At 35.2% G+C, this 23,061-nt stretch overlaps 1 protein-coding gene across 4 annotated transcripts in view; it reads left to right on the forward strand.

Annotated features, from left to right (window-relative positions):
• ZNF521 (zinc finger protein 521) overlaps window positions 1-23,061 on the forward strand; it is a 269,073-nt gene that overhangs the window by 26,040 nt on the left and 219,972 nt on the right. For all 4 annotated transcript variants that reach the window (XR_001517663.1, XM_006920019.1, XM_015595663.1 and 1 more), the window contains one exon: window positions 1,865-2,044. Coding sequence is in view for 2 of the 4 variants with exons in the window: in XM_006920019.1 (XP_006920081.1) it covers window positions 1,865-2,044 (180 nt within the window). In the remaining 2 variants the exon portion in view is untranslated. The remainder of the gene's footprint in view (window positions 1-1,864; window positions 2,045-23,061) is intronic.

A 23,061-nucleotide genomic window follows, 5' to 3' on the forward strand; every position in this document is an offset into this window, starting at 1 on the left:
ATCTTATATTGCTGATTTTGAAAAATGTAGTCATGTAGGTGTTTCCTAATTTAAAGGTAACTTGTCTGTTCCTGTTTTCAGAAAAAATATCAGCAAAGGACTTTTTATGTACTCTTTTTCTTCCTTCTCTGCTTTCTCATCATCACTAAATAATATTTACTAAGCACTCACCTGGACACGGTGCTGTGCTGGCCAAAGTACAAGCCAAACGAAAAAGAGCCTGTGATTACTCCCCCAGGAATGAGATGTCTAAACCCCAGTATGTTGAAATGGGCACTGTGTAGAGTGTTGAGATAATAATTTTCCAGATGGCGAATCAACCCAAATTACCAATTTACTTAAACGTTACATTCTTTTTTAAACAAACAAACAAACAAACAAAACTACTTGCTCTTTGAGATGGGAATTCTGCTTTTTTCTTAAACCCAAGAGATTACTCTGTATGTCGAATGTGAGTTGATTTTGGCATATGTGAATCGTTTGAAGGGTGGTGATATAGTTAAGTTTATTGCAGACATGAAGAAAGGCTTTGAAACAACTGCCAGCAAAAAGGGAGCATAGTTACCTGTAGAAGTAGGGTTTGTAGAAGTGTTATTCCATGCAAGATAGCAGAAAGCACTTTAAGATACTTATGGACTTTTCTAAGAAATTTGGACTAATTTTGTTTCTGAATTCTTGATTATAACATTTCAAATATTTATCTTCCCATTTGGAAAAAATTGACTACAGATAATGCATTACATATTTCTTAGATATTTCGATACAACTCTTTTGTAACTAATTACTCTATTTTGAGACATAATTTATTTCTGACTTTGGAGGACTTTTTGCTATTAGAAATTAATGTCCCATAAATTAAGTCATAGATTATATGGTCCTCATTATCCCTAAACAGGCATAGTCTCTCTCTCCCTCCCTCCTTTTGCTTTTTTGCAAAGAGGAGCAGCAATGCCATGATGTTTGGAGATACCTCTCTAAAACAAGCCAAAGGATAGCATAAAAAATCAAACAAGTATTTCAAGTATTTATTGAGTTTTATGTGAAAACATTACTTGTATTTTACTCTTTAATTCCCCCTTGCTATGTTCGTAGCATGCTTAGGATTAAAATGGAACTATTTTTCGTTTTCCCATTTTTTAGTTTTCAATGTTGGTAATGCCAACACAAATTGTTAACTAGATTATAATTTAAAATTTTTCTTTGTGTATTTTGTTTTATTTTTTGCTGATTTTCAAAACAACGGACATAACAAGGTATTTACACTTGAAGTTGTGTTTGTAAGAATATTTGGCTGTGTAGTAGAGCTTATTTTGCTATCACTGTCTAGCAAATAATGGGGTAACTGTGTGTTTTGACCAGTTCTTAAGTAAAGGTCAATTTTGTGCCTATGGTAATTAGCTTAGCTTATTCTAGACTTTTGGCTAATTCTGGTAATTTCTCATGAAAGAGTATATTTAACAGAAAAGAAATTCATTCTTAAGCACAGTGTTTTTTTTTCCTCTTTCCATTGGAGACTGTTTAAGTTTAAAAATGACTTGTCTCTCTTTTTTAAAGCAACCCCCCCCCCAAAAAAAAAGACTATGAAAAAGTGGCAAAGTTAACCATAAGGGTGGCAAATTATTTGGAAGAAGAGATGGGAAAAGGGCTACATAGTGAAGAAGAAAAGAAAAACCTCAGACATCACAAACTGAAAAATTTTAGGGAAGACTCACTTTTTATTCTTCTGTAATAAAATCTGCCATAAAGCCCTCCCGTTGCAACTTTGAGGAAAATTGTGTTTCTGTTTTTGGTAGCAAGAAGATTAAATGTTACTTTAAAATAACCTGTCTTTAAACTCAATACTTACAGTTTTGATTTTTTTCAGACCCCAACTGTAAACTTGAAGACAAGGCTGAAGATGGAGAGGCAATAGACTGTAAGAAGAGGCCGGAAGACGGAGAGGAGTTAGAGGACGAGGCTGTGCACAGCTGTGACAGCTGCCTGCAGGTGTTCGAATCACTGAGCGATATCACGGAACACAAGATTAATCAATGTCAGCTGACAGGTAAACAATACTTATCACTTCTTGTCTTCTCACTGTTTTATTTCTGATTTTTCAGTTCATTTCCCCTCCCCCCTTCTAATTATTTTACTCCTATTCTTAAATACCTACCTAAGTAAGTCTAGAAGTGCTTTAGAAAGTATTCTAAGATGGTGATTTAGGGCAAACTCAGTGTCAGTTTTTCTTAGCTTTCGAATTGTACCTAGATTTTAATAGTTAATGGATATATTTTCATTTCTACTTTTTTTCTCAAATTACAGTAATGCCTGATAGGTGCTAACACTGGGTAGCTGAAATAAAGTTTAAGAATACCTTCTGAATATTTTTTTCAAAGAAATTTAGTATGCATTACATTGTTTTAGTTTAAATATTATCTCCTCAAGGGAACTTTTCTTGATCCTTCTCTGGCTGAGTTTGGTGCATTTTTGTGTTACCATAAAGTTCAGTGCTTATTTATTCTTGAGTATCACAGTTTTTACTGCATGTATTAACTTTTCCATCTCCTTCATTAGACTGAAAGCTCGTGGATGGCAGGAACTGTCTTATTCATCATAGTAGTCTCTGAGACTTTGGCCCGTAATAGGTATTCACTAAGGCACAGACGCTATGCTGCTATACAGTTCATGGGAACAATCAGATTTAAAATGACATGAAGCATGCCCTGTTGAATTTAATTGTTATCTAAAACTAAAGCTTGATTTACCAGATTTCTACCTTCTTTAAAAATATATTAATAAAAATATACAAGAATGTACTATATAAGACTAAGTGGGACATTTTAGGTAGATATCTTTTTTTAGATTCATGTCATCTTTCTCTTGCTATATTGGAAGCTGACACTGCGTGTGTGTGTGTGTGTGTGTGCGCGCGCGTGTGTGTGTATATGTGTGTGTGTGTGTGTGTGTGTGTGTGTTTGTAGTTCTCTTCCTCTATTTTATTTTCTTAGCACAAATCTTTCTTCAATTAACCATGTATAGGAAATGTATTTACTAGGCAAGTGGTTCTCCAACTGTTTTCCACAGAATATTGATATTTTTGTAAGATTTTAATAGGTGTTCCATTTTAACAAGGTTTCTTGACACAGATTATTGTGAAAATGTTGGATTAAATCCAATTAAATAGACTTCTTTATTAAGGTGCACTGTGGCTTCTCAAGAAGGGATTGCATTAAGTTTATTATTTTCTTGCAGAAAACCCATTTTCAGTTTTTGGAACATAAGAATGGGAATTGATGAAGCTTATATGAACATTGACCGTGTACCTACTTTTTGTTGTTTTCAGTAAATTTTATTTTGATACAATTCCAAATTCATAGAAAAATTACAAGCATAGTATGTGTAACTCCCATAATACCATTTACCTGATTCACCAACTGTTTACATTTTACACCATTTACTTTATCATTGTCTCTCTTTCATCAGTGTTTCTTAATCATTTGAGAGAAGGTTGGAGACATCACACCCTTCTTAATATATCCTGCATATTTCCTGAGAGCAAATACATTCTCTTATATGACCACAGCACACTATTCAAAATCAGGAAAGATAACATTTAACACTGTAGAATACTATTATCTAATCCACAATCAAAGTTTAAATTTCAACAATTGTTCCAATAATATCCTTTAGAGCTCTTTTTTTTTTTTTTTTCCTCTTCTAGGATTCAGGGTCATGCATAACATTTAATTGTCAGGTCTCTTTTCTTTCCCTTCACTTGGAATGACCTCTCAGCTTTTCTTTGCCTTTCTTGACGAGTACCTACCAGCTACTTTATAGGATAACCCTCTGTATTTGGGTTTATTTGATGTTCCCTCATGATTAAATTCAAGTTATTTATGTACGTGCATGGCAAGAACACCACCAAGTGATGTGCTCTTCTCAGGCCGTCAGATCCCGAAATGAGTGATGTTGATTTGTTCCAATGTGAGTCAACAGTGAATACTCGTTTAAGGTGGTGTCCACCAACTTTTTCCAGTGTAAAGTTACTATTTTTCTTTTGTAAATAATAAGCAATTTGTGGGAAGATACTTTGTCATTATGTAAATATACTCATCCTAAAATATCTATGTTAACTCTACAATTTTTGTATTTTTGTATTAGTTGGCCTCCTGTTATACTGTTCTTTCTTATTCATTCATTTGTTTATTCATATCACCATGTACTTTGGAAGTTTTATTCAGTAGGTCATAATTTAGTACTATCATTTTGAGATCCAGAATGCCCAAGATTTAGCCAGTGGGATTTCGTTCAGACTGGGTCCTGTGTCAGTTTACTATGTCTCCATCATTGTTTGAGGACTTACTTAGTTTCTGCTGCATTTAGATGCTCCAGGCTCATCATGTTCTTGTCTCAGTCCTGCAATCAGCCTTTTTTCCAAGGGGCCCTTGTTCCTTTAAGAGAACGAAGGTATTTAGAAACCAATATATGAGCACTGTGTGTTGTTATAGGTAAATCGATTTTAAGAGAACGAAGGTATTTAGAAACCAATATATGAGCACTGTGTGTTGTTATAGGTAAATCGATTTTAGTAGAACTTTCAGTAGACAGAATTAGGAAATGTATATGTATATTGAATATAGTATATTGAATATAATTCATAAAATACACATATATACACATAAGTGTATTTTTCTCTCTTTAATAAGAACCATATGTTTTTATGGGCACCTCTAATTAAATCCAACACTTCTGGTACATCTTAGTGTTTTTCCTTTCCTTTTCCTACCTTTTTTAGCAGTGAGAAACCTAGCTTCTATCATCTTCAATATGTTTACTCATGTTCTTGAATCTAGAATACACATTAAAAGTTCCAAAATTGCTTATTCATATCATCATGATAAGCAGACCAACTAACAAGCTTAAATGTCGTTTATAAATATTGTTATAATTTTTAGCATAACTTTTACATATAGTGAAATATATAAATTGTAAGTGTATCATTTGATGAATTTTGAAAAAATACATATACCATTGTGATTCACATTTCTTTTAAGATAGTTGCTTGCACCCTAGAAATTTCCCTCGTACCCCTTTCCAATCAATAATATTCTACTAGAAGTAACTAGCTTTTAAGTTTTTTAAATTATAGATTAGTTTTGACTGTTCTAGAATGTCTTATAAGGGAAGTCACACAGTATGTACTTTTTTTTTATGGTCCAGCTTCTTTTGTTCAGCATATGTCTGTGAGATTCTTTATGTTGTGTATATGAGTAATTTGTTCTTTTTTTTTTTTATCACTGAGCAATATTTCATCTTATAATTTGTTTTTGATTTTCCTGCTGTTAGATATTTTGGTTATTTTTAGTTTGTGATTATTGTGAATAAAATTGTTGTGGACCTTTCTATACAGACCTTTTTGTGGACATATGTTTTATTTTTCTTGAGTTAATAAGTAAGAGTTACTTAATAAGTAGGAATTGCTGGGTTGTGGGAGTAGGGTGGGGTATGGTTAACTGTATGAAAACTTCTGAACCTTTATCCATTGGTTACACCATTTTACACACCCACCAGTAATGTCTGAGAGTTCCAGTTGTGCATCCTTGCTAATATTTGTGTTACCAGTCTTTTTAATTTTAGCATTTTGTTGGTGTATATAGGTATTCTTTGTGGGTTTATTTGCATTTTCTAGCTCATACATTTAATTGACTTCATTTAATACATTTTTTCCTCAGTGAATAAGTTTTGGAAAATCCTACTAAATGCGGGCAGTGGGTCCGATTCTATTTTCAGTAGAATAGTTAGTTCTTTAAAGAATCAACACTAACATTAGGGTAAAGAAATGGGAACTTAACTGACATGGCCAGTACATACTATGCCAGCAAGAAATCTTACCTTAGGTAAGAGTGGGTTATCTCTCATGTGCAAGGTTAAAAACTAAACTTTAAATTTTACTTAGTGTTTACTTTTTATTGAGTTCTCATCATATAGTTATCCCTATGTTCAGCTCTATGAAATAGAAGCAAAATACAATGTTCCTTTACAACTTTATATATTATATATCTATTTCTTTTTATACTACACAACTTTAATATCAGTGAAGAAAATACTAGATTTTCAGCTCATAGTATGGCGAAGATAATATTTATGGGTTAAATATTGTTTTTCTCAAAAAAAAAACAAACAAACCAACCCAAACTCTAATAAAATATTTTGATCTTAAGCTTTCTAAAGCAGGGAATTTAGTCTCTGCTCACATAACAAAACATTTAACTCAAAGGTAGGAAAACAGAGGCTTATTTATGACTTAATGAAACACATTTCAGGAAAGGCGAACCTGATGGACTTTGGTCCTGTTTATTGTTGTTCAGGATGATTTCTTGGGGAGATTGGTAGATTGATGAGGAAAAGCAGAAGAGGATCAGAGAGAGGGAGAGAGCAAAAAAGAGGGAGAAACAAACCAGGAATCATTCATGTCTGTTGAAGGTGTTAAAGCTGAAACTTGAATTGGCTAAAGGTCTAATATGGAAAAGATTAAAGACACTAGAAGCATTTTAATTAAAAAAGTAACATGATACTTTTACCTTCTTCCTTGAGTATATATAGCCTTTTAATGTAAGTTAGGAGGTCTGACTTTTAATTTTTGTTTCCTGCTGTTTGAGTTACTGCTTTTCTTGGTGCTGCTGCTCCCACCCCCCACCCCCGCCCCCCGCTGATGGACAAAGTGCTAGTTTAGCAGAGGAGTATATTTCTATTTGTTTTCCTTCTCATTCTTAGTTTTACTCTGTCTTTCATTATTCTTTTTCATTCTTTTTGTCTTTTAACTTCATCTAGCCATATTTGTATCTTTGCTAATTTTCCTGATTCCTGTCCTTTCTTCAAGACTCTAAATTTCTTTGTTGTTCATATTTCTCCTCTTTATTTCTCCCTGTTTTATAGTCTCTTGCTGTCCTCTCAACTTTTTTCTTTGCTTGTGGCTTACCTTTCCCTTCTATTAATTTTGCAGTGTTTACTTACATGTTCTGTCTTACTCAGGTAGACCTTAGTCTGAAGACTCTTTGGTGGACAATTTACATGAATAAAGAGGGAATTCTGAGTAGTGTACCCATGAGTTAAGTAAAGAGTAGAATAAGAGAGAAGAACATCTTAATCCTTATCAATTGCAAAAGAACAGAAAACTGAGATATTCTATTGTCATATGCCTATAGGAGTTACAGTAGTTGCATTGTCAGAGAACTGATAGGAACCTTCCCTTGAGGTTCCTCCCATCCTTTAACAGAGGGTTTCTTGGTACCTTAAGATCTGGTTTTTTTGGTGACTTTTATTCCCAAAGGTGAGGCCATTCCTATGAGAATGTGCCGAGATGGAAACAGATTCACTCTATATCAAAAGTCTTGAAATCTTGGAATAGTTTTGCCAAGTGAGCCCAGACTAGACCAAGCATTAGAAAATGAAGTTCAAATATGGAACAAGATGATCAATTCTTGACCTAGACGTGAAAGTCATCTAAGGGATTGAGTATGCCCCAGGTCAATTCATGAGTAGATATCGGTAATAACCTGGACTGAACTGACAGACAGTAGGTCCAGGAGGAGACCCAGAGGTCTAAAGGGTCATACGCACAATACATGGAGTTCATCACTGATGTGGTATGCTTGAGTGTGAGCTCTATTCTAGACAAGCGTCCTGATCTAGGAGAAAGTGAAACAGTCCCTAAGGATAGTACGGGACAAGGTGGCACTCAAAAAGAGTTCTTTCTTCTTTGTCTCATGGTGCAATTTCCTCTAGTCTACAATTCAACATGTGTAAGTTATGTTCATCCCTGCTTGAAGGAATAAGGGGAAAGGTGAAAGAAAAAAATATTAAATCCTACTCTTCAATTTCAGCAGTAGATGGAAGCCACCTGTCTTGCCCCAGCCTTGCTCTCTTTCTTGGAAGGAAAGAGAGTCTGGGAAGGGAGCGAAATCAACGCTCTAATGCTGTTGGGACTCTCTGGTGCAGAAGATAGATTAGCAAAATATATATTTAAAGAGGGAAAAGCACAGAGAACCTCTCATTTTACTAATCCACAAACCCTATCATTTCTTGCCAATTCCCTCAGGGGGTGGGGAGGGCTGGAAGCCAGAGAGGTCTCATCACACTTCTCAACAAAGATTTAATAGCAGGGTGTTATGAGGAAGGCTGAGATTACGGAGACTCTATTATGCTTACAAAGCCGAGTTAGAACTAGCATTGTAAATCATCAAAACTAAGCTATACTTCACAGGATAAATGTGTAAAGTGCATTTGGTAATATTGTATGCTTGTTGTTCTGAGTCATTTTTCTCTTCTCTCTTGCTAATTTGCAAACTTGAGTTGTCTCTTAAGTGTTCTTTCACATCATTAATGTGATTTGCCTCTGTGTAAATGCAGAAAAATCTAAATTGCAACGTATTCATTCTAAACCCTCTGGCCCACCATACTGTTGGTAAGATGAGTAGGTAGAGATATGTGTGACAGCAAGGATGTTGCACTTTGGGAGAACATGTTTGTAGACCAGGTTGATAAAGCCCTAACTGTATTTGTGGCTTCTTTACAAATATTATTACTGTACAAGTTCACATTTTTGAGGAAAATAAACTGAACCAAGGAGTGGACGCTGTACATCAGTATCAAATAGTATATGTTCACTTACTTTGATTTTAAACTTATGAGACTTCCTGGAAGCTTCACACAGATTTTGTGAACTGAAGACTTTTAGATGTCTGGAATTTTTTTGGCCAAAGAATTTTTTTAAAAAGTGAAAGACTTTTTTCCTTTCTAAATTAAAGACTGATTGGTTCTCCTTGACAGTCAAATACCATAACAGCTAGTTCTGTTGGCAGTGGGAATAAGGGAAACGAGTGCTTTATGGATGAAGCATCGTTTCCATAGAAGCATACTGAAACTATATTGTTTTCTTTTTCAAATCAGTTGAAATATTTTACATAAAATAAATGTGACATTTTAACTTTTTAGTTTATATCAATTAGGCTTATGTCATTATAACTTATTTTCATTTTTGAATATTAATTTCTATATTAACTCATTCATAATTTATTAATTTTTATATAATTATTTATATATTAAGGAACTGTATGTTTCATTTTCTTTTTTCTTCCATTTTGATCAATTCTTGGTTTCCTACCAAAAATATTTTCTTACTTTTTCAGCATACTTCATTCTTGAAATCCTCTAAGCTCCCAAAATGCAGTTTCATGGGCTCCGTTGAGTCCATTCCCAGCCCCCCTGCACATAGTTCTTATTTTTCAGGCTAGTGGTTTTCAAACTTTTTGGTAAAAAATAATTCATATGCATCTTCATAATAGGTATTTATTAATACATCACATATGTGAATGATACAACATACACAAAAATAGAAATTGAAAAATGAAGTAAAGATGAACCAAACAGGTTTTGAAAATAAATTGATGTTCTTTCGAAGTCCTGGTCTAGATTCATGTATTTTGACAATTTATTTTAATGGTTGTGAGAGCTGGAAAAGTGATCTCAAAAACCACCAGAGAGAAAATATATGTTATTACAATTGATGAGGTTCATCATTATTAATGGTGAACATAATGGTATTTCTCAAATAATTTTTCTGATCTCAATTTTGTTTTTCTAGCATTTGGTCAGATCTCCTTAAAGTGCTTCTTACCCCTCCTTTATGCGGTGGCTGGCAAAGAGCTAGGAGTGGGAGGGCCAGCTTTGCCGCGTTCTTGTTGATTACTTGTGTTCAACTATCAATATCATGTAGTTTCTTTGTGTAAAACTTTTTAAATCACTTTTCAGAATGTGAGGATTTTGTGTGAATTAGTTTGGTTAACATTAAATGAGATGATCCATACATGTTTCACTGGGCATTAAGTAAACTATACTATTTCGAGATGTGGGAAGAGACCGAAAAAGCAAGGGTGCTCAGGCTGCTTTCAGGAAGGTCTGATTTGTTTATTGATGGCTATTTATGGTTGGCATCTAATCTGATTGTTTGCTAAATACTCAGAGTATCTTGACTACCATTTATTTCATCATGTGTTAAACAACTCAGTGGGTCTCTGCTCCTTACAGTTTTAGAGACAGTGGTGAGGCTAATAAGTGTGTTATTTTCTTAGTCCGGCAGGGCCCTTGCTAAGTTCTTCTATGCATTTACTGGAGAAAAAGCAATCCTCTATAATTAGTTCCAACCTCAGACCTGTTGGCTGAGTTAGCTCCTTTTTCTGGTTTTAGAGGAAGGGTCAGTTAAACTATTACCTGCTTTGAAAGCTTTGTGATCTTCCACATTGATTTTGCTATTTGTAAAACTTGATAATGCTGTGTAGTCTACCATTCTCTTCTTGATATGTTTGTGAAATTCTCTACCAAAATGTGGATATAAAACAATCATTTTTAGGTTCATTATTTCCTAGATGCTCTTTGAATGCCTTTAGACATTGTAATTGGGATTTACAAAAGGATTTTATCTATGAGTTACATTTTCCCACTGTGAATGATGAGTTATTACATGTATTAATTTATTAAAATTAAATAGTTTGAATGGTGGATGGGGTAATTTAAGAAAATTTCTCTGTATTTTTTGATGTTCTTTTTAAAATTAGGTGTTTTTACTCTCAGCCTTTGTTAATACCATTTGAATCACAAGAAAGCTACTGCTTATGAATGGAAAGTTCCTGAAAGATGAAATCTCCTAGAAATAGAAGATTTCTCACACTCATTTTATTTTTTGCAAGTAAAACCTAAGTGGAGAATAATCCTGTGTTAGCTATGACTGTATTAGCAAATTATCTGCTCCTTGATTAATTTGAGATATTTTGAAGTTAGCATTTTGAAATGAATAGAATTCAAGAAGACAACTGGCATTATTAGTCTGAGTATTAAAAAAATGTTACCTTTTGGATGTCTTATGGAACCGCAGTTGATTCAGATAAATGGTTTTGCCTTAGTTATATAATTAATAACGAATATATAATCATCCAATTCTGTAGTTTCAGAATTTATTTGCTAAAAATTGTAAATAAAATGTCAAGAACACAAACCATGGGAGAATATCTTCAAGAATTTCCACCGTGTCCTTGATGGTCATTGATGGTAATTAAAGCTGTCACTGTGTCCCTGTGGAGAAGTATAAAAATTATAAATGAAGGGCTGTATTTGGGATGTGGAAACAGTGGGGCCTCTTTTGTGGGGGAAAATGAATTAAAAGAGACCAACTGTTTCCTCGGCCCTCTGCAGTCATTCAGTCTGACTTGTAAACAGAGCAATGTTTAGCTATGTGCACACAACATTTCTGCCACACATAGACTGTCCTAAAATGTGAAATTCAACATGATAAAGCTTAAGATGTTGACTTTTTATACTTTTGTATTACCGCACTTAAAATTTTTTTTTAATATAGGGTAGCTGTGATTGATAGATACCTACTTCCTTTATAGGGTAGTGAGTTGGCTAGAGTAGCTATTGAAAGTAGACTAATTCCCTATCCTTTCTTTTTGTGCTCAGTCCATGGCTGGGGATCTTGTCTTTGGGGAATGGCAGCAATGTCACAGATATCTATGACCTCTTAATAGGCCTTGGGAGGGGCAGGCAAGAATCAGCCTATGCTGTGCCTCAGGGCTTAGTTCCTTTAAACTTCAAGGAATTGGACTGGAACTCTCCACTCCTCTTTTCTTTCGACTTTACCTTCAGGGGAAATTGATCGATTAGAGGTGATTATTCCACAAAGTCTGAACCCTTTTCCCCTCTTTGTTCCAATTGGGGCTTCTCAAAGTTTAAAGGGATTATGTCTCCTGGGTGAATTGTAGAATGAATTTAAGTAGATTATTGGGTGGAACTCTTTGAACACACCTTAAAAGTGCTAAAAAAATATACTTGGAACAGAAGAAAATATTCTAAGCAAAAGGAAAGAAAGACATTTGTTTCACTATAATAATAATGTAATTATATGGGGTATTTTTGAGCAAATGATAAGCTGTTAGAATGTAGAATCATAGTAGTGCTTCAAACCAAGAAAATAAGAGTCAGTGCAGTAAATGGATGAATGTGCAAAATCTGGATGGTGAGTAAGACTCTAATAGGACAGAAAACATCCATAAGTCACTGGGTTTATGTATGTCCTCTATTAAGCACACAGCAAGATTCTACTAACTGATGACAGTGTTTTCAAGGTTCTTTGTTTAATAACAATAAAAGAAGATGTATACAAAACTTTTTTTGCATGTGTGATATATTTGCCTTATGGACACTGTGGACCATGTTTGAATTATATTTAATACCACATCAATTTAATCCCGCTCCCCCGCCCCCCTTTTTTTTTTAAATCTAATTCTAGGACTCTACCTACCCACAGAGCGGTATTAGCTCCCCCTGGTGACTAAATAACAATGTAGACAAGGATTATTGGGGTGATGAGCTTCATTAACTTTAACCTTTAAATGCATAATTAATATTAAGATGCATATAATAGGCATGCACACTGAATTACTTTCCAAGAAAAATTCCAATTAGTCTTGAGAAATGTCCATTTTCATGTCCGTTTATCTACATAATGAAGGCATGTCTATCTCATGTGGCTTTTTTGGAGTTGTACCCATTTTAATGACCCCAGAGCTCTTGGTTTTCTCATGTGGGAGATACTGGATCAGAGAGTAGATATTAAGATCTTCTATAAACTAGGAGATGACTACAAATGCAGAAAATAAAATTAAGAGCAGCAACAATTTACCTATCTCTGTCATTCTTGCAAAAAAACCTTTTTATAGAAGAAGTTATCATTGTTAAAATGATTTAGAAGAAATATTCTTTAGAAAAAAACAGTTATACAATCAAACACAAAGATATATTTTTTTTGTTGTTATATCAAGTGAACATTTTTCATTTAATTTACGAATTATTTATTGTATGTTTTTATTTCATGTTGCCTTTCAACTTAACTCTTATCTTTCAATTATAAAAATTTTCCCCATCATAATTACATTATCAGGTTGAAAGACTTTTGAAAATGCTTTTATAATCTTTTATAAAGAAATCTGTTAAATCTGTCATATACTTACTATTTCTTATTCATAATTTTATTTTCTATGCCAAGTATTTGCTTTTCACTGGTGTTTTATACTGGTTATCAGAAAGCAATGTTCTGTAACTGTATGGATCTGGTTTAATATTTTATATTAAACATTATATATTATGCATTCAAAAGGAAAGATTTAAAATCTTATCTGGAAGCTAATATTTGAGTTGTTCTTTTGCTTCTTCTGTTCTTCTGAGTATTTTCAATAATTTAGCACCCCGTCCCCATCCTTTCACTCTTCCTTTCCCAGAGCTATGTTTTTAGGGTATAGACCTTAGCTCATTGGTTTGTGTTTTCTTTTTGTTTTTCCACCAAGATACCTCTCTGTATAGGGAGAAAAGATGCAATCTTCTAAACCCAGCCATTTTTGAGTATCATTATTTTTGGCCTGTGAAAATCTAACTGAAGCTCCTTTTGGAGTTATTGATATTATTTTGTCACTTGGCCTACAGTGATAGTATGGTTAGCAAGCAGCACAGCTGAACACAGCCCCTTCTCCCCACCTCATTTTATTTCTCCCTCCCTCTACTACATCCATCACTTTCTTCCTCAAGCACACTGCCTGCCCTTTGGAGTTCATTTATCCCAGTGCCTAGCAGAAGAGCCAAGGACCATGCTTTGTCTTAACTTTTGCTAGTGGTCACTCTTGGTGGAACCAGTGTTGGTGCCAAACAACAAGGTAGTGAGAGCTTTCTTGTAAACAACGGTTTAAAACAGACAAGTGTTAATTAATACAAACGTTTTTCCATTGATGAGATACTGAGTTTAGCTTAGCATAATGAAAAGTAAATGGCACCATTTCTTGCTACGCTAAGAACATGCAGAGATAGTGAAATGAATAGCACCTCTTAGTAATTTGTTTTCCCAAGTACTGCTGTGCCCTCATCAATAATTCAGTTCAGTAAACTTTTATCAAGATCCTACTCTTTATCTAGTAAATACTAGAAATATAGGGCCCAGTATCTCCTGGGAGAAAAATGGTTGAAATAGGATCACTGAGCCCAAACTGGAGCTTCAGGGGTGGCTTCCTGGAGCATATGATGCCTATGTGAGGAGCAGGAGTTAGCTGGGGGAAGAAAGGCAAGGAGGGGGCCTTTTAAGCAAATAAAAGAAAAAAAAATAGGAGAGAGATAGGAAACAGCATAGTGTCACTGGGGCAACTTCAAACTAGAGGAAAAAGTACAAGATAAGGAATTGTGAGAGAATAAGAATGTATTAGTTATATATTGCTATATAATAAATTACTCCAAAACTTTTTGATTTAAAGCAATAATCATGTATTATCTTAAAATTTCTATAGGTAAGAAGTTTGGGAGCAGCTGAACTAAGATTCTGGTTAAGGGTCTCTTATGAGGTTATAGTCAAGGTGTCGGACAGGGACAAGGTTATCTGAAGGCTTGGATGGGGCTGGGGGATCCACGTCCAAGCTCAGTCACATGACTGCTGACCGAAGACCTCAGGTCTTCACTACATGGGCCTGACTATAGAGTAGCTAATACATGGAAGTTGGCAGTTGGCTTTTCATAGAACAAGTAATCTGAGAGGAAGAGGGAGAGGAAGGAACAAAAGAAGAGGTGGGGGGATATGGAAGCTGCAATGTCTTTTATGAAATAATGTTGAAATTGGCATACTATTACTTCTGTCATATTCTATTACTGGTCACATGGACAACCCCTGGTATAATATGAGAGAGAATTACACAAAAGCATGAATACTGGGAGATGGAGTTCGTTGGGAGCCATCTTTAGGGCTGATTACTGAAATAAACTGGGAAGAGAAGATAGGGTCTGGCCATTGGGGGTGGGGTGCTAAGAACTTAAATGTAATTCTTCCACCTGTGCATTTCATATACTTTGAGGAACCTCACAGATATCAGCCAGGTAGGCGTGGAGGTAGGAGATGAGTTAGCAGGGATCCCCCATTTCCTACAAATAGAACACCCCAGGCTGGGATTGTTTTATAAAATCTTATTTGAATATTGAATTTAGAAGCTTAAGGATTTTTGATAATTACTGATTTAGGCAGTGAGTAGCCTTTAATGGTTTTATATAGGGAAAAATATTTAGTTGGATGGCATATGAAGAGTAGATTGGAGGAGAAATTAGAGGGGAGGGGATTCCACATAGGCAGTCTTGCAATTGCACTAGTAAGAGAAGATGGGGTTAAAACTAGTTCAGTGGTGATAAGAAAGGAGAAGAGGGTCAAATTCAATAAATATTTAGAAGGTAAAATCATCCAGATTTAGTGAGTGAGTTACTAGTAGTGGGATATAAGAGCAAGGAAAAGATCTAGAATAAGTCCCACATCTTTGGATTCCTCAGGTGGCCATCACCTGTTCTAGGAATGAGAAAGCAGGTTTAGAAGGTATGATGGCAAGTTCACTATTGCATGCATTAAATTTTTGATACTTTTCTGGCTAGAATTGTTTAAAATAGTATATGTAGGCCAGAACACAGAGGTGAACATTAGGCCACTTAATATCCTTCCTGTTGTTTTGAGTTTGGATTTAGTTCTTTGTCCATTATCTAAGTTTCTTCCCCAACTTACCCCCATTTTTGTAAGTTTCTGGTGGAGGCCCCTCCCCCCCCCATTTTAATAACGAAGAATCTCTTTCTCTCAGGTTGGTTACTGTTTAAACTTTGACTGTCAGATAAAGGCCCTTGTAGCTGGGGTTGTTACAGCAAGTGGAAACGACACTCTGGAAAAGAGACATGTGTAAAAGCATTAAGGCTGGCTAGCATTCTCTTCTTGCAAGATGAAGAGTTTTGACATACACTGTTTAATGCCTTATTGAAATCCAGCAAATGGATGCTAAGAAGGGTTAGTCTCACAGGCTTAGAGCAATGGGTTTTCTTTTTTAAAAAACATATACTAAGGTTCATCTCTGGAAAATCTTATTATTTAGGAATTATTGGTTATGTCCACCAGCACCCTCAGCACCCCCAAAATAAATTACTAGGCAGATTTAATTTTACTATTCATTTTTTTTTTTTTTAAATCTGACCATCTTGTGAATCTTAAGAGGCTGCTTTTATGGCTGATTTGCAGACTTGCAGTTTCCCATCATCTCCCTTAGTATTATTTTCATTAAAAATTCCATTAGCTAAAAAAAAAAAAATCAATGTAATCATTCAGTAGTAATTAATTCTTACCAATCTTCGAAAGGAACGATGAATTAACAAAACTTCAAATGTTAAAATGAGTAAAAAGAGTTGTGTGGTTAATGGCACTAGTAGAGGTGCCAGTAAAATGGATAGAGGGGTGGGTTGTGGCAACGGATCAACCATAATGCAAAACTCATTTCTCCTTAAACTAGCTGCGTGGTCTTAGGCAGATTGCTAACATTTTTTATTTAAAATTTTTATCTGTAAAGTAGAGGCAGTAAATAAAAAGGCGATAATATTGCCTACTTCATAGGGTTGTCGTGATTAAATGAGATAATAGTAAGGTAGTCAGCACACAATGAATACTCATTTTAAACATAATTATTAATATTGTTATTATTAAAGGTGGTAATGATTCCTTTAAGAATAACTCATATGAGTCAGATTCCTGATTTGAATGCCTTCCAGAATCCTGAGAGGTTTTGAAAGAGTTAGTATGAATTAATATTTGGTATTCAGTCTTAAATTTCTCCCCTTTTAAAATTCAAAAGGGAGTAAAATATGATTGATACTGGGAAGAATGGGGCAAATGAGAGAAATAAGAATTAGTTTAATTAAGTATGCTTATTATCATTCTAGGAAGACCTGAATGTTTAGATTTATATAGGATAGAGGACATCATATTTTGAGAATAAAGAAGAGAGGCCCCTTTTCTGTATCATGTTTTATTCTAATTTCATTCCATGCAGAATATTAAAAATTAAGGCCCCAACATAAGGTTTTGGCCTGCACTCTGCTATGCTAAGTAGAAGAAGAGAATTGTGAGGTGGGTAACATTGAAAATGTTGTATTTATTTAGTTACACAGAATTTTCTCATGCATCTTTTAGAACATTTAAAAAAAATTCTCCCTGGTCTTATGAATTAGCTTAAAAATGATAAAATATTAATTGTAGTTTGATGCAATTAAAAATATTTTTATCTTGATTTTATTAGGCATGCATAAGTGTTATGAAATTGGCGTAGCAGTAAGAGATTTAGGTGATCAGTGGTTTGGAAAAATCATCTGGTCTAAGTTAATTTAAATGTGAGAGATTTGTATTTTTGCTTTCTAGGAGAATGGAACCTAAAGAAATGCATTTGTGCAACAAGTGACCTATGACCATAAAGATAGTTGATTAATTTTGCGGTGCACCAAACATATTAAAGCAACATTCTTAATGTGTACACGTTAGTGAATTTTTACTATATTCTCATCCTCTGCTATTGAGGGTACAAAGAAATGTGTCATGAACTCTATTACAAAGGAACTTACTGTGCACCTGAGGAACAAAACACATGCACCTGAAAAAGTAATATCGAATGTGGTAGTATATCATTAAATGCCAGAATTGCTAATATGAGCAATAAGTTCTATGGATGTTCAATGGAAATGACTTCTATGGAAGAGACCAGAGGTGAACTACACCCACAGAGATCATTAGGAAATGAAAAGGAAGGAGGTGGGTATGGGATGTCAGGGTAAGATGGGACATTCAGGTAGGGAATTGTAAATGGATTAAAAAGACTATGGGTTAAAATTCTGGCATCTCATCCAGAAAATAACTACATAAGCAGTAGCACAGTGTCACAGCAAGTTGCACGTTCAGAGTGTTCAAGAGTTCAAGCAGGGCACAGTGTACGTAAAAAATGCTGTAGGTGTGTACAAAACAAAGTAACCAGGAGGTTAGTTATTAACCAGGAACAAAAATCTGTTTCCACATTAGGTTGTCCTATGAGTAGTTTGAAAAGAATCAAGTAGGGTAGAATCTATGAACAACTGTTGTAGAAGTGAGTTAGATTGTGGCAGCGTTTTTGAATACTCCTCTAAAATACCATAACCAGTATGGACTACTTGTAAAGTTTCTTAATTCATCAGAAATATGTTGAGCCTGTCTCCAGGAGACTGCATTTGATAGTAGCATCTTTTGCCTTAATGCTTTTGTTAAAATGTCATGAAGTGTCTTCAGACTTAATTTCATTTAAGTTTTATTCTTATTATGCTATGAGCCTGTGGTGCTTATCAAATGCAAATTTTCTCCAGTGAAGGAAGAAATTACCAGCATGGCTATTAATAGTTTAATGAAAAGTCTTATTGCTTCTTAAAATTTATATTTTCATGGTGATTGACAATTGCTAATTAGTTAATCCTCTGCCTGTGCTCATGAGGTAGGTCAATATTACCTCCATTATAAAATGAGAAGATTGAGAAATCAGAATCTTCAGTGATTTCTTCAACAACCTAGTTCTGTATTGACATGGCAAAAATAAATTGAGTTTACGCTTCCACCTTTTTTTAGTTAACTGAATATCTTTGTATTGAATGATGGACCACTTGAGACGTCCTTTCCCTTCACTGTACAATTAAAAAGCCATTCATATCAACTGGGAGTTTTGGCCTAAAAAAGTAGATTTGATCTAATGGCTTAGATGCCTATGTAGAAAGTAGACTTTGGAGAAATTCATAAGCTATATAACTATATATAAAACAAACCCTCTAAATAACAGCAGCCTAAATTAGAAGTTTATTATTTTTTTCTTGTGTGAGAATTCTAGAAATAAGCGGTTTAGAACTTTTTTTTTTTTCTCTTGCCATTTTGCTTCCTAGCACACAGCTGCCATTGTTAAGTAGGCCAGGCCACAGTTCATGTTACACGTCCAGTTGGAGGTTAAGAAAAGAGGGAAGGTGGAAGAGTTAACAGTCTTTCCTTTCCAAGGTGGCTCCCTTTAAATAGGCTTTCCATAAATCTCTTACTGTAATTCCACTTACATGTCACTGGAATGGAGGAATGAATTTTGAGCGAGGCAACTGACAGTCTGTCACACAATTAATTTATTGAATATTGGGATTTTGTGTTATTTTGTATTGTTAGTGATATTTCTCTCTTCCAATATCATGTATAATTTAGAGTACTTGCTAAAACATAAGAGCCTTTTAAACTCCCAACGTGGACAGACCTTTTTCTCTGGTTGATAACCTATATTCTTTAATTATTTAGCAAATCGCACACCGTATTTTCCAATGTAGAAACTGTTTTGAATCCAGGGCAGAACTGTGGTCTAGGACTCTGCTTTGTCTACCTTAACTCTAAACATAGCTTTACTAGAGCAGAAATGCATAATACAGTCAAATCAGGCATGTTATGGACATAGGACCTTGGGGAATGTTTTTCTGAAATGTGGTGCAGCACATGGAACTTCTGTGTACCCATCCAATCTCAACACTATCCTGGGTAATGCCAGAAACTACATTTTCCATGAAAGCATCATAAAATATGTTCCATTCTCTGTGTCCTGGGACATGAAGGTCAGTTAAATGAAAGGTATGTCATACACGTGCTTGTTGGATGTGACATATCACTTAGGCACTACTGGCCCGCCATTGTTAGCTTTAGACATAGAACTGCCTAGGCAGTCTGCCATAGCTGAACAGCTGGTGTGTGAAACACCCGATTCCTCATTGTATGCTTGTCATGTGCCTCCAAGTGCCACCATACACCCTTCTATCTTATGTCCCTTTTTTCCTGTGGCTTTCCCCAGCATCTACAAATAAATGGATGGTATAAAAAAATACACTAGATAATCTATACAAATAGAGGGGCTTTAGAAAAAAGAAATTTTCTATTTGGTGTTGATGAACAGAGTCATGCAAGGTTAGAGCTAAAAAGGACCCTTAGAGCTCATCTGATCCAACTCCTTTTTATAGAAAATAAAATCCTTGTCACTTAGCTATTTATTGGCCGTGCCAAGACTTGGACATTGACCTTCTGACTCCAAGTCCGGTGTTGGTTTTGCTATCCCAGTTGTTTCATCAAGGTGAAATGAATAATGGATCACACCACAAGCCATTACCCAAAAGCATATTTTGGGTCAGATAACTGCCTGTTCGAGGGGTGGTGCCCTTGCCTTCTTCAGCTGGGCACATTTTGCTGCAGAAGTTGTACCAGATATTTATCTGTAAGTAGATGGATACCGTAAGCCTACCTTCCCCTCCTCCTTCTATCTCATTTGAGTATTTTCCCCCTTCTCTAGTTGCCTCTCCATTCTTTGCGTGAGTGTACCTTTCATTATATTGATATAGTAAAACATTATAGAAAATTTTAGTTATTGCTGGTTAATGAACCATCATAAAAGTTAGTGGCTTAAAAATTGAGCTATATGCTGAGAAGGACTCTTGCCCACTGGGGCTTCTACTAGCAATACAACAGCTACATAATTTTCCCTCAAATGAATGGGCCACAAGCACAGTTTTGGGTCACCATTTTGGCATGAAAGTGGGCTTCATGGCCCTCTCAGTGCAGTCCTTGGAGTTATTATGGAAGACTCCACTCTTTAGGAGGTGAAGTTCGAAGAGGCAAACATAATCGGCTACCTGTCAAGTCTCTTCAATTGTAGGTGATTCTATATCTTCTGAGTGGAATGTACAGAAAGGCAATGTCTCTTCTTAGTTGCTCCTTGTTTTTCTTTAGTTGTCGTACCTAGTATTACCTGTGCTGCCTGAGTCTTTGTCAGTTGTCCTGCTCTACGGGATATTTTTATATTTCTTGAACCCTGTATGAGACCCCTTTCCAGCTTTTAATAAATCTCTGAGGTGCCCCTTGTGTATATCTGAAAAACTCCATAAAACTGAGAATAGATATGATGGAAAAAAAAAGGAAGTCCCAGCTTCCAGTGGCTCATATTTGCTGATTGGAAAAGTTATGCGTGCTTTCAAAATAAAAACAAATTTATAGATGTGCTTTCTAATATAGCTATTACATTTTTAGGGAATTAGAATGTGGGTTGTGTCATAGACAACCATCATTCTCCTTTGTGTTTGCAGTGCTCAGGAGACATATAGATGTTTCTCACCATTGTTGGATGTTTTAAAATTGTTAATATGTACATATCTTTAAGGGTGGGAAACTATTTGACTGAAAAATCAAAGAGACGAAGAGAGGAGAAGAAACTTTTCAAGATAAGGAGCATATGCCTTTTTTACATCTTTGCTGAAATTAAAGTTAAATATTTGTAAATGTTTTTGAGGAACTTTAATATTTCTGTTACAACTTTCAAAGTTTGCAGTAGCTCCTTTATTTAAATTTGTTTTGTTGAGATTTTATGATCTTCCTAGTACATCCAACACTTTTAATAATAAGAAATGTAAAGACATACCAAAATGGGAATACTCTCTTGTTTATACATTATTAGGTCGAAACATATTTTCAGTATAATTATTCCTATTATATTTTGCCATATCACATGTATGCATCTTTGTGTGAGTCTACCTTTCATTATATTGATATAGTAAAACATTATAGAAAATTTTAGTTACTGCTGGTTAATGAACCATCATAAAAGTTAGTGGCTTAAAAATGATAATAATGTATTGCATTTCAAGAGTCTTTGGGTCAAGTGGTGGGAGCTTCTGCTTTTCATAAATTTGCTCTGGAGGTCTAAAGTGGTCTAACTCACGTGATTGATGCTGGCTGCACCTGGGAGCTTAGCTGGAGCTGTCACCTGGGGGCCTTGGTTATCCTTTGGCCTCCCACATAGTTGCTTTGTCTTCTCAAAGCATGAGTTTAGGTTTCAAGGATCGTTCTAAGGTTTCAGTTGCAATATTTTCATGCCCAAGCTCAGAAATAAGTGTTACTTGCATTTTATTCTGTTCATTAAAATAAGTTCCAGGTCCAGCTCAGATTCAAGAGGAAGGGAAATAAATTGTACTTTTTGATGATGAAATAGGAAAGTCACTCTGCAGAAGAGCCCATGAGATAAGAGTTGCTGTGGCCACCTTGGGGAACACAACCCAATGCGGGAGTCTCAGTCTTTCTTATTATCATTTTTCTTCCATATATGTTACACAATTTTAATTCATCTTATGCTTCTAAGTGAGAAATAGGAAGAAAGAATTTATACAAAGTGATTTCTTAAACTATAGCCCTTTCGTTCCCGTGTAACTTGGGTCTTTAACGTCCTAATTCTACTCTCTTATGTCAGTAGGAATCTTTATTTATTAAAGAAACATTAGTCAAATATAGTAGTCTCTCACCCTGACTAGTATTGGCCAATTGCTTTGTGAAAGATCTTAAAGTGTTTTTCCCTATACTATTTTAAAACCTGTCAGGAGTCGAACACAGCTCAGTAATTGAGTGATGCCCCAAGTATTTGTCTCTCAATGAAAGTACTGTATAGTTACCATAATTTTGAAGTGTCTAATTCTGTCTATATTGAGAATTCCTCACAGTTATCTCTTAACTTATCCCCTTAGTCTGTAGAAAATGTTTATTTTAGATAGTCCTTTGGTTGTTTGCTTTCATCTTACTCACTGCATTTCTTCACTACCTCTTTCATTGAGCTTTGTAGCATGAACATGTTTGAAGCAGTTTAGCTTTTGTTTTGTAAAGTTACAAGTACTCTGGATGGCTTCCTACCCAGGCCTTATGTGGGCCAAGTCCTGGTATATGCTAGGCAGAGGAAAATGGACTTTTCCTGATTGGGATGAGTCAGTTTCCTTCTGCATCAAGATGTTTACACATAGGGACAGATGCAGAGGATGACAAACCTGTATCATGTGACTGCTAGATTGTTTTTCTTTGCTGTATTTCCACGTGGGAAGTGGTGGGAGCTAGAATTTAGCTGCTACTGCGCCCAGGATGTCCGCTGTCCAAGGTGTATCCATGTTTGTGGTCTGGTCATTTGGCAGGGAGCCAACACTGCATTGTTTGGGGTCGTGCTCACTCTTTAGAAGAGCGATGTGATCCTGCATCTACAGTGAAACTTTAGAGTGATTTAATTTCACTCAGTGAAGCCGCATGTGCATTACAGTTACTACCTGTGAATTGCTTTCAATCTTTGCAGCATAAGAAGAAGCTATTCC

The sequence above is a fragment of the Pteropus alecto genome, unplaced genomic scaffold (genome assembly GCF_000325575.1).
Source record: "Pteropus alecto unplaced genomic scaffold, ASM32557v1 scaffold146, whole genome shotgun sequence".
Classification (NCBI taxonomy): domain Eukaryota; kingdom Metazoa; phylum Chordata; class Mammalia; order Chiroptera; family Pteropodidae; genus Pteropus; species Pteropus alecto.